Source organism: Mauremys reevesii, linkage group 2, assembly GCF_016161935.1.
Source record: "Mauremys reevesii isolate NIE-2019 linkage group 2, ASM1616193v1, whole genome shotgun sequence".
Classification (NCBI taxonomy): Eukaryota; Metazoa; Chordata; order Testudines; family Geoemydidae; genus Mauremys; species Mauremys reevesii.
In genome coordinates this window covers 172,331,472-172,344,024 of record NC_052624.1, presented here as the reverse complement: position 1 = coordinate 172,344,024, position 12,553 = coordinate 172,331,472, and the positions used below count along the sequence as shown (strand labels likewise).

Sequence of the window (12,553 nt, the reverse complement as noted above, 5' to 3'; positions counted from 1 at the left end):
AGCTCGCCCACTACTAAAAGCCCCTCCCCCAGCCTAGGGAGGAGCTACTGAACCCAGAACCCAACCAAGTTTGGGGGACAACAAAGGCAATAAAGGGAACAGGTGTGGGGGGCAAAGGGCCAAAACTAGGGACCCAGAAGGGGACACTGAGCAGAGAACCCCTGAGTGAAGGGGTAGTAGGAAGACATGACAAGGGGTTGGTAATTTTGTGGTGTAGCACCTGAGTGGCTACTTTGTGGTGGGGAGAAGCTAGGTGGGAGCTGGTAACTACAAGCAAGTGAAACCGTTAGGGCCGCTGTGTTCAGTGTGGCTACACAAGGCGCAATGCAGCAGAACATCTCGATGAGCTGCTTGTGTTTTCTCCCTCAGCAGACACAGGCTTTCAGTTTGCATTAGCCAGAGCCAGCACTAGCTCTTTTGGCACCCTAGTGCTACTGCTACCTGAGGGTAAGTAGGCCACATTTAAAAGGGAAACACTCCCCCTAGAGAAGCTGCCCCAGCTGGTGGGAAGGTGGCCAGGTGGGAGCATCACCTAACAATTAAATGCCCTAGGCAGGTACCTATGTAGCCTACCCCAGTGCTGGCAGCAGGTCCCCCTCTCCCTTAGGGGAAGATACCTGTGTAATCCCCCAGGATCAAGTGTGTGTTATACATACCCCATTTTGGGCCTAGTCCACCAAGGGGCTTTTTAGGTCAAGCTGTGGAGCTTGGTGTTTTCAGCTCCTGGGTTCAGTCCTCAGTATGTTAGCCAAGATAGCAACATGGACGCTCTACTGAGCTGAGCCAGGGCTCAAACCCTTGCCTAGGCAGGGGTGCTGACAGATTCCCACCAAATGTGCCCTCTCCCTTGGCCTCCTGCCTTGAGCCTCACACCTGGGGTGGTGAGGGCAGCACTGTATACAGGGCCCCAGGAGAGGGTGGGATGGGGAGGAAAGGATGGCACTGCAAGGGCACTGGTTTGCCTTATTGTCTGGTGGGGGCATCTCTCTGCCTGACAGGAAAGCCCCAGCCCCCTGAAGATGGAATAAAGAGCTGGTCAGAACAGGACCCGCAGCATCCACTTCTGTTTGTGCAGCCCCTTGCTCTGATCTGCCTGAGGCCCCAGCCACCGCCCTAATACACACAGTAGGAAAGAAAAAGGCAGATCTGGCAGGCAGGCCCTGGTCTCCCTTAGAATTCAGGGCAGGCAGCCTGGCAGAGATTAACCAGCTCAGCAGCCCCTCCCATCCGCATCCAGGTGACGTGATAGGGGAGGGATGGGGGGAGACTCCTGAATCCTCCGCCCACTCCTCACTGCAGGGGCCAACCCGGACAGACCCAGCAAAAGCCAGTCTCCCACCCCCGCTGCTGCAGAGAGGGGGAAGGCGAGGAGGGGGGTTTCTTCAGTGCTATCCCCACCCACGCAGGGAGGGAGAGAGACTCTTCCACAGTAGAATATACTCCTACTTTCCCCCCCTCCCTTCTGTCTCCTGGAGCTCTGCAAACCTCCCCACAGCCTTTCGGGCCCCTTCAATATCCCCACCTGGTAACAAATCGATGGCTAGATCTCTCACTAGCCGCTCCTGTTGCTCTGCAGGAGAGAGGGATCGATGGATAGACAGGTTCGCTGTTTGCAAACACCTCCCTCATTGGATTTGCATGCCTTTGAAAGTATTATTTTTGCATCTCCTGGATAAAAAGAGGAAACACACGTCATGCCCCTCCCAGCTAAAATAATATTGGACGCTTTGTGCTAGCAGCCTGCATCCCCAGAAAGCCCCAACTGTCCTGGACAGAGATCAGATTTAATGCTGGGGTCTAACTACTTCTCCTTTCCCGATCTCTTTGCCAGTAGCAGCCCCGTCCATTATGTAACAAAGCAGCAATGCAGCGGCATCGATTCAGGCAGCACAAGGGGCAGGTATTTCATAATACGTTAAAAAAAAAAACCCAGAGGGCTGGAGAGCGCGTTAAAATCATGTGGAGTGATTATTCCAAAATAAAAAGAGGGGGGGGGGGGAAGAGCGCGGCAATTTTGCAGCCCACTCCTCAGCAATGCCTAAGTGAAAACAATGCCCTGGGCAGAGCAATGCAAGCGATTTGGGGCTGTTTGTATACCAGGGCTATTTGTTCTGACTTAGCTTAGGCTCAGCACAAAAGAGCCAGGCCAGCCTGCTGGCAGCCTGTTCAAGGCCCAGCTTTGGCCCCCACGCTGTCGCCTGTTGCGCTGGAGGAGCCGGCCAGCCCTGCAGGGTGAGGACAAGCCCGCGAGGCTCGCAGCTAGAGGTCGGTGCGTGTCACACACACAGAGTGTGCGGCGGGAAGCTGGACGCAGCTGTTTAGTGGGGGAGAGATGGAGGGGGGGGGGGGGAGACACGCACACGCCAGGCTTAGCAGCAGCTGCCCTGCTTGTCGGGCGCTTGCTGCAGCGTTTGGCCATGGGGACGTGTTACTAAAGATGGCAGGAGTTGAGTTCCTCGCGGGCCGGCTCCTTCTGGGGGGGCTTTGGTTTGTTGTCGGCGCTGTTGCAGGCGCGTGGAGAATCCAGGGCTCCCCTAAAGTCCTGCGGGGTCACACCAGCAGCCCGGGGGAATTTCACCTGGGGGAGGAGATTTCGTGGCGATTAATGGCAGAGAGCGGGCTAAATCCAGGCTGGGATGCCTATAAATGGCGTTTCTCCTTCCAAGGTGCACATTAAAAAAAAGAATCCGTCAGTGTCATTCCCCCACGTCAGGGCTGGTGGTGGGCGTGAGGCTGTACTTCCTCCGCCCCCTGCTAATGGAGTGAACCATTCCCAGCTCTCCCTTCTCCCTCTTTCTCCATCTCCCCCTCGTCTGCAAAGTCTCCGCTGCTGGGAACTTGTTGGCAATGCCTGTTTTTCAGCTTTCCCCCACGTTTTCCAAAGTAACTATTTAAAGATCTGCAGTCGCAAATGGTTTTACTAAATGTAGGATGGGACTTAAGTTGAACGGCAGATATATTTCTCTGATCCTTGCTGTACAGATAGGTAAGTGGACCGCCAAATTGTGTCTCAGGTTGTCTGCACCAAACCCCATTTGATGCATGCAGAAACGGGATGTCTAAATAACCTGAAATGATTGGCATGATTCGTGGCGAAGGGACCAGGCTGTGCACTCTCCTCGCCCGCTCTTTTTAATGGCATTTTCGTGTTTATTCAGGATGCCAGGTGCTGAAAGAACAGCTTTTCCGCAGGAAAGGGAACGAATTCTTATTCCTCTTGAACCACCTTTGCTCTTCCTTATTGCAAACCAGACGGATGAAATGCTCGTTAATGGTTAGGTTGCTTTCCTTTTCCTTCCCTCCTCCCCGGGAACGATTACATGCGTATTTCTTTCTAGATATATGCCATCGACAATTCAGTGGTTCCAATGCTAGGACGTTTATTTCTTCCCTAGAGGGGCAGAGAGGGATGAGAAATGGAACAAAATGGCTAGAGAGAGGTCTAACTGGAAAGTTTATTTGCAGGCAACCAGGGATGTGCAAAGGGGTCGCAATGCTGTCTTTTGGGATGTTAGGGCTCTCCCAGCTGCCGTGAAAGTAAACAAAAACAAAATCTAAATCTTATTGCCTGAGCATTAATTTTGTGTAAACACTAAAGCACAGGTGCAAAATGCCTCTTCTTTGAGAGTTACTTAAAATAGCACAGGTTTCCCTCCACCCTGGTTTGTGTGTGTGTGTGTATATATATACGTGTTTGTGTATTTCTTCTTGCTGTTTGGGATTTTGTTGTTGCTAGGTTTGTTTGCTTATTAGATAAATTTTGTTCAATATTTCCGACTAAAATATTTTCACAGTTACAAATATTAAAACAGCTTTAAAGTTAAAGCAACTACTTTCATTCTGCACAAGGAACTAATAACCAAAAAAAATCAAAAAGAAATTCCCTAGCATTATACAAAAATGATCTTGGATTAGAAAATAATTAAAACATATCGATACATTGGCAGATTACAAGAGAAACCCTTGAAAAGATTTTCTGCAAAGGAATTCTGTCATAATAAAAATGCTCAGATTTGCTGCTTAAAATCATTTTGCTCTGTCGCTTTCCTCGCTAGCCGATCTCTGCAGCATTGGGGCGGGGGGACCGTGGAGAAAAGGCAAAACGCGATGAAAATAAATTTCGCATCGATGGGGAGGGGGGGAGGAAACCCTTGAGACGAAACATTGAACTCGGGAAAATGTGGCTAGAATTTGCAAACCTCAAAATTCATGTCATTATTTCAAACAATCAGAATAATTTCAAAGGATGCTGAACGCTTTTCAGGACACATGGCCTTCTAAAAACTACATCTTTTTTAATGTATTTATTTGTTTATTTGGAGATTGGAGGAGGATGTGAGGATAGGAAATTTTACCAAGAGAGGCATTTATTCGCCCTGAATTTTACATGTTTTTGGCACTTTATGTGCACTATATCGTTCGAAAGCGTGCAGGAATTTCGAAAGTTCAGCTAAAACCAGTGCTGCAGACCTCAAATATTATTAAAGTGTAGATATTTTGGGGGTAGTGAGGAAAGGGATGCATTTTCGGATCTTATAGTCTCTTCGGAGAGCAGTTTGGTTTTATTTTACTCCGAAGTATTTATTACTGTTTTGAAATGAGGTGCCACCTCTGTTTTGTAAAGAGAATAAATGCCACATCCAGTGTAGACGTGTATTTACCTCTTCTGGTGAATTACTAAAGGGTTCGTATGAAATGGAAGTTTGTCGCATTAGTTTGGTGCCCCACAAATGTGTGTCCATCTTTGCACCAATGCCTTGGTCCTTATGAATGGCCGGAAGCTCCCCGAACCCACTGACATTTTGACAAGAAAGGTGGCTGAGGGAGGGAAGCGGGGGTTGCAGGAGCTTGGAAGGAAGGTGAGACAGAAAGACAGATGATGCGGGGAGTAGACGGCGCTAAAGAGCGTGTTAAATGTGGAGAATAAGCAGCAAAATTAAGGAATGCCAAAAAAAAGGATCAATGATGGATGGATCCTTTCGCCCTTATGCGTTGCAGACGGGCTGAACTGTCCCCTTTCTCTTTCAAACGACCTAGTTCAAGAGCCACCCCATTGTTGTGTAACTCGGGAGAAACCCTGCCTCGTTTCTTACAGCACAGTGGCCCCCCAAGCCGCGGACAGCGCCAGCATGCTAACACCGCAATTAGCTGTACGTCATTTCGCTCACGCGCCCGCGTGTGCTGCAAGCAGGCCTCTCCTGCCGAGCCCGCAGGCAGGACAATGGCACTTACGAATGATTATTGTTGCCATCGCATCTTGGCGCCCGGGAGGAGTCGATTCATGGGGCAGATCATTTGGGAGCCTGTATTTTTAAGAGTGACTTGTAGCATTTTTCCGCTGGGAAGTGGCGTTTTCACCCTCCTCGTTCGCTTGCCTGAGCATTAATCGCGATGGCTTTTATAGGACTTTCTCTCTCTCTCTCTCTCTCTCTCGGGATGTTCTCGGCTCTGCTATTTGTTTGCATGTTTTGTACCGTAGCCAATGTCTGCACCCCCCGCCCCTCCCCGCGTGTTTTGACGTGCGGGTGGGCGGTGGTGGTGAGGGGTGTGGTTACTAAATCAGGTTAATGATGAATCAAACGGGGAGGGGTGACGGGGTTTCTGAGTTGAAACGGAGCCCTTTGGAGCCAGCCGTTTACTTGGTAATTTGAGCGCCTTAAAAATAAGCAGCCACGCTCCCCAGGGGAATCTCTAGGGTAGAGTTTCTTACGGTTGCAATCCCAGGCTCCCAACCCAGTGTGTGCCCCCAGCGCTTGGGGCAGACCCCTGAAAGCAGCATGTGAAAATGGCAACTCCCTTAACCCGATTACTGTAGGTGGCTAAAATGCACTGCATGGGGGGGGGAGAGGGAGCAGCTGAGAGCCCTGAGCTCTGTTGTTCAGGATCAAGCCAGTGATCAATTAAACCAACAAGCCTCTAATTCCCTTTCATTTGCAGCGGGATTGATAGGGATAAATAGCCCGTATGCTAGCGAATCCCAGCCAGTCAGCCAGAAATTGTATCTGGTGGTAGTGTTTTTTCAAACAGACAAATCAATTGAGCGAGTCCTGACCATGCAGGCAAGCAGAAAGCGAGAGAGAGAGAGAGACCAAACCACAGTGACACCCCTACTTCCCTCAGCACCACTGCACCAGGAGAGAGAGGCTAGTGTGTCTGGGAGGGATTTTAGAGCTAACATCATTTTAAAGGTATTTACAAAAAATCTTCCCAGCAAGACAGACTGGCTTCCCCTTGCATGAAAATCCACTCTATCCCTCAGCACTGTGTGGATTTCATTGCAAGGGGAAGAGATCGAGAGGGAGCACCTTCTTCCCAGCAGGGTCAGTTTTGTGTGTGGCTAGAGACAGAGCGCCTGGTTGATGGATTCAGCTGTAGCTAGACAGTTTTCAGAAACTTCTAGCCCTCTAGGCAGAGTGGTACATAGAGGAGCTGAGGTGAAGTGAGGTAAATGATGCTCTTGTGTCTCCACGTCGATCCATCTGGCTATGGACATGTCCAGAGACACACAGTCTGACATATAAACCACAGGCGTCTCTCTGGCACCAATCTAGCTGCAAAACTACGACATAGGTGAGAAGTAATTTCACACACACACACACACCCTAGTCTGTGACTCTAGCACTCACTCCATCGGCGGATTACACAGGAGGGCATTTTCTTTTTTTTTTTCAAACAGTGGGAGCATCTCAGTGTGTGCCAGTGAATAGCAAAATCCGAAAGGTGCAACATGGGACATATAACCAGGAAAAGACTTTAACCGTGGAAGAATTCATTTATCTTACTAGCGACTGCAACCCACACACTTTTCGTTCCCACCCCACGCTGTTGCACATCGGAGGGAGAAATATATGTGAGCCGTAGCCCTTTGCGTGTTTTGTGAATGTTTTCCTCTCAGAGAGGTTTCATTTTCCGCAGCTATTTACCCAATTGACACTGAAATAATGAAGTGCCCTTAACAAGAGTGTCCGTGTGTGTATAAACGTTCGGAAGCAGAATGTTAGAACAATAAAACGCTTCCCGGGAAAGGAAAGAATTAAATTGAAAATTGCGTTTAATAAACAACCTAACGGTAATCCGGACTGTAGCGGGCATCGCTGCTGCAAACTAGATTCAAACATCCAACGGGAGCGCGAGAGATGGAATAAGAAATGACGCGCGCACACCCACAAATCAAAGGCACAAACCCCCTCCCTGAATGCCTTTGACTCTAACCCTGTTGTTCTCAGCACACTTGCCCTCATTCAAAATTAATCCCGTCTGCTGGTGAAAGTGCCCAAACAGGAAAGGTGGCTTTGTGTGCTGAGAAGGAAGCAAGGCGGTTTGCAACCTGGTGGGTGCACAAGAATGGCAGATCTTCCTGTCACGGTCACGACTTTGATTCCTCGTGTATGATGGTGGGGAGGGGAGGTTGGGGAGGGGTTGAATGTAGCTCACAGACATGTGGGGGTTGGGTGCTGTACAGTGTTACTGTGTTGGGATCTGTCCGGGCTGATGTGGTGCTGATCTGTTCCCCAGCGTACCTGGTGCAGGCGGTGAAAGCAGCGGGGAAGTGCGATGCGGTCTTTAGGGGCTTCTCGGACTGTTTGCTCAGGCTGGGCGATAACATGGCCAACTACCCGCAGGACCTGGACGACAAGAGAAATCTCCAAACGATCTGCTCGTAGGTCTTCCTCTTTCGTTGTTATTCCTCGTCCCGGATCGCCGGGGTTACATTCGGGGTGGTTATTTGAAAAGAAAATATCACTGGCCGGCCTGAAAATCCCGCTCTGATGGCTGCTGTGCGTGTGCCTCTCTGCGTAAAAAGAAAGTGGTTTTACGGCGCTGCAAGGCGCTGCCCTATTTTCAGTTGTCCCTGCCCTGAGTTGGCCTGACCTCCGTCCTTATTTCCCCGCAGTCTGAAGCGCCAGTCAGAGCAAAAATGTACTGCGAGGAAAGATTTAACCTGCGCTCTAGCTGGGCCATTCCGTTCGTTTCCCAGCTGACTGTGTATTATTTCGGCTTCGCTTCCCTTTTTCTTGCCCTCTGCATTTTTTTGTAACGCCGATGGTTCCTTCCCAGTTGATCTGTTCAAGGCCCCCCAAGTGTGACATCCAGCGTTGTCAATGCAAATAGTCATTGACATGGGTGGTGCCGGTGCTGATAAAAATGGAGGTCGGAAATCCAGCACGGGGTTGGCAACGTTTGGCTGGTACTGGCTCTTCTTAAAGGCCGCTTTTGTTGCTAACGAATTGCCTAAAACAGGATCGTTTCTGCAAACCACCTAAGCAGCGAAATTCTAGGGCTACGTTTGTTCTTCGTTGACTCCCCTGATTCTTTATTTCTTGCGGGTCGCGTTCTGATGTCCTTACTCTAGAAATGTGGGACTGTTTTTTAAGTCAACTGCTAAGCAACACGAGTAAAGAGATCAGAATCTGCCCCCGGAATTAAACCAAATAAATTAAGATGACAACAACGCAATCGAATATACAGAGAAATAATAATAATAAATGACACCTTGCTGCCGTATTAGAGAGAGTGATTTCTCCACGATCCTTCAGATCTATCTAGTTTCATTTTTAGAGTTAATCACATGATTGCTTAATAAGGGGTGAATAATGATTTGGGCTTGTAGAAGAAATACTCGTGTCTGAAGAGGGACTGGCACTGAAATGAGCTCTGCAGGCTGAGACACGGGGATGGTTTCGCTGCCAAACTTTCAGTCCTTGTGGAAGGAACACTAGGCCAGACCGGGCAGGGAGTTCTTAAGCACAAGTTTCCATTGAAGTCATTGCAGAGTTTTGCTTAGACTCCACACTAGCCCCTGGGTAGGGGTCCATTGCGTAAGGAAATGTGAATCTTGATTTATTTCGCCCACATTAAAAAGGCGTTGTCTCCCATTGCTGACTCTTTACTGGGGACACATGAAGGTTGTTGGTGAGACTAGGAGGAGAAGAGCTAATGCTAATGTCCATTAAAGGGTTCTTTGTTTGACGATAGTAACGCACCGTTTGCATTTTAATTTAATAAAAAAAGAAATCCGTTTATAGGATTTTCCTAATTGCTGTTTTCCTGCATAATCCTGAAATATCCGGCAAAATAGCCATATTTAGAAGCCAATGCGGTGTCATTGGCGTGTAAAGTCTTTCTTGAAACATTAAATAAAGGAGTCAGAAAACAATGTACATTAAACGGAAACATTTTTTTTAAAATCCAAGACATGTTAACCCAAAAGACAATGTTGTGAAACCCCTGTGGCTTCTCTTTCTGTCTATATATTTCTGAGCGACAGTAGGTTGCTATCTGCAGCGTCTACAATGCCGGTACGTGGCTTTAGTGGCCAGCTGCGATGTACCTGCTGTGCTGCATGTAGAATAAATATATAAAGGGCCGTAGCGTTCTAATGGGAAGTCTTTGTCCTGTTCAGGAGTTAGCTTCTTGTCCAGTGCCACCGGCCTGCTCCTGATTTCTGTAAAGGTTTATCTCCCCCTTTCTCTGTGCCAGTATGTGCATTGAAAGAAGATCAGGGAAGATTTAATTTTCCTTTGGGAGATGCAATTATAGCAGAAATACTGCAGGAGAGGCACACTCTCAGCCTTCTTGGCATCTCAATATCTCATTATTTATTACAAATGTAGCAAACACTGGAGTCTACAACCAGTGTAGAGTGCTCATAAATTAGAGTCTGCAGGACTGCTTTAAAAAATTACCGAAAACCGAGCGCCTGCCTGGAAAAAAACCAAACAGACCAGAGAACAATCACAGAGGCCACACTGATTTTAGATAACCGAGACCACTACACAGAGATCTGCCAGTCTCCTCTGAAATGAGACAATCCTGCTTGGAGTTTAGATTTAGCCTCGAAATCTGATTTTGGTTTGAGTGAGAAAATGGGAAAGCAGTGCAGGAATATTGGAAAATTTTCCAAGGGGCTGAGTCATTTCTTAGTCTAAACACGGTAGGATCCTGGGCTCACTTAAATCACTGGACAGACTTCCCCTTTGTCTCCAGTGGAATCAGGTCAGGATTCTGAAATTCCAGGCATACTTTCCCTGTCATTTCAGAATCACTGACCTGGCGCCTGCTCCAGAGCCAGTCTGCAGAGAGGCGGCTGGTTTGCTGTGCAGTGAAGGCTCGATCTAAAGCCCTCTGAAGTGGGTGGAAGGTTTTTCTAGACGGGATCACCAGCGAACGCGGTGCTTTTCTGTGACGGAACTTTGCTTTAGCATATTTAAACTTTGGCCGATTCCATCGCTCTGGAAGAGTAAAATCAAAGCTCACCGCACAATAATACAGTTCGTCAGCATCAAAAAGAAAGAACACTCTCCAACAATAATCATGCTAGGCAATAAATAAACCTCATCATAATCATTACAGCTGAGAAACACGCTCCTTAATAAAGTCCGACAGTTAAGAGAGGTTAATAACAGGCCCCTTGCTTTTTGTGGCTATTCCCCCCCCCCCCCCGAAGATGTCCATCTATTCTGTGCATGCAAAAGGCACACCTCCTGCCCCCGCCGATGAATTATGGAGCTATGCGCTGGACCCCAGCCGCTCTCCCTTCAAAGGCAGAGATTTCGATTTCTGACTCCTTGCAAAAGCCTAAAACAGAACGTTACCGAGTAAATACAAAATAAGCCGGGTGCAGCCTCCTTGCTCGTTCAGAAGGGAAGCAAGCCACCTGCTTAGTGGGCGGTTGGGACTGGGCGGAATTGAGATCGCAGTCACGCTGGAGGAAATCCTGAAACAGAGCTGTTGCCTGAAGGCTTGATCCTGCTCTCATAGAAATCAACGGCCCCACACCCACTGGTTTTAACTGGGAGTAGGAGCAGAGCCTCACTGCAAAACGAGCCGCTTGTGCGCGGGGCTGCTGCTTCTAAGGTTGCAATTCTGAAGGCAACAAGGGCCAAGGTTTTCAAAAAGCCACTATTGATTTTAGGTGCCTCCATTTTGCAGCGCCCAAAGGGGGAAACTTCTTGAAGGGGGCCTGATTTGTATAACTGGGGGGTTGGGCACCCAAACATCAAGGCACCCGTCATCGCTACACACCTTTGAAGCTGCTGGGAGGGGCGGAATCAGGAGCGGGGCTGGAAGGGGAGCGTGCGGGTGGAGGGAATCCGGCGTGGGGCTGGTATGTTGTTGGGCCCTCTTGTGCAGCGAGTGACCTGGCGCTTGTCCCCTGTGTTTGTTCCTTCCCCAGGTACTGGGATGATTTCCATTCCTGCACCCTCACAGCCCTCACGGATTGCCAGGAAGGCGCGACAGATCTTTGGGAAAAACTGAAAAAGGAATCCAAAAACCTCGATTTTCAAGGCAGCTTATTTGAACTATGCGGAGGAAGCAACGGGTCAGCTCCTTCCTTACTCCTCCCTGCCTTCCCCCTGCTCCTGCTGGCTCTCTCGGCAGCGTTAGCGACCTGGTTCTCCTTCTAGGAGGTCTCTCCTGGTAGAACACACATACCCACCCCCCCACACACTCTCCATATACTGGATTTATAGCGGAAGTGTCCATCCGTTTTTTGGGGACCGTTGTGATTATCTGTGATGATGAAACATCCATATAGGATTGTGGAAACGTTCTCTCTTTATTTTGTGTTTTATTTGCCAAATGTTACCAAACAATGAGCAACAAACAGCCAAAATCGGACCTCAGCTTTAGTGTCTCTTCAAATAAAAATAGCAAACCCGAGCCCTTTGTGCAAAAGAATCTCAGGAACGGCTTTGGGCCACCTAATATTAATAATCTTAATAAATAATAATAATAACAACAACAACAACAACAAAAGATGGGCTCCTCTTATAATATGAACGAAAACGATGAGTTGAGAAAAAAGGCACTGGAAATGAATCCAAGATTGATATCCACGTGTGAAGCATATGGTGAATAACTCACAATCTATCATCTTTCCTCCACAGTCGCTTGTTTTTTGGTCATTCCACTGCAAAAAAAAATGTTTTTTCCTCGAGGGGAAAAAAAGAAAGAAATGGACAGTTAAAAAAAAAAGGAAGGCAGGAAAGAGATTGTATCTAATGACTGAAGGATTGAATGCTGCTAAGATTGCTGAGAGTTTAGCTTTACTTGGTGTTGTCAAAGCATCTTTCCGAGTTCACTGCCTTTAATTTCCCTCCTCCTCTCTTGTTTTAGATGTTACACATACAGTAAAATACCTGAATATCCAACAGTATAGATCACAAAAAGGGGGCTTAAATGTAAACCTAAAAATACAGCATATTGATTTTGACAAAAAAGAACCTTGATTTTAAAAGAAAAGATGTAATTTAAAAAGAGTTTATTATAAAGCCAATTCAGCAAAAAAAATTTGCTACAAGTATAGAAAGAAGTATAAAATAAAAATTATTGTTTGAAATGAGGGTGTCGTTTTATTTGTAAAATATGCATGGTATATATCTATTTAACTGGACAGGCTTTTAATGTAATACCGCTAAATGCAGAGCTGCTAAATTAATTAACATCGTCATCTTGGTGCAAAGAAATATAGAATTGCTAAACTAATTAACATAGCCCTTAAAAACTCATGCTATAAAACTCTCCCCTAAAAAAGGACACAATACTCCTT

At 47.5% G+C, this 12,553-nt stretch overlaps 1 protein-coding gene across 1 annotated transcript; it reads left to right on the top strand.

Annotated features, from left to right (window-relative positions):
• Window positions 1-2,788: 2,788 nt before the first annotated feature.
• On the top strand, window positions 2,789-12,311 carry NRN1 (neuritin 1). Its single transcript, XM_039521801.1, has 3 exons — window positions 2,789-2,986; window positions 7,516-7,660; window positions 11,177-12,311. The coding sequence occupies exons 1-3, from the start codon at window positions 2,932-2,934 to the stop codon at window positions 11,406-11,408; spliced, it is 432 nt and encodes a 143-aa protein (XP_039377735.1). The 5' UTR covers window positions 2,789-2,931; the 3' UTR covers window positions 11,409-12,311.
• The last annotated feature ends 242 nt before the right edge of the window (window positions 12,312-12,553 follow it).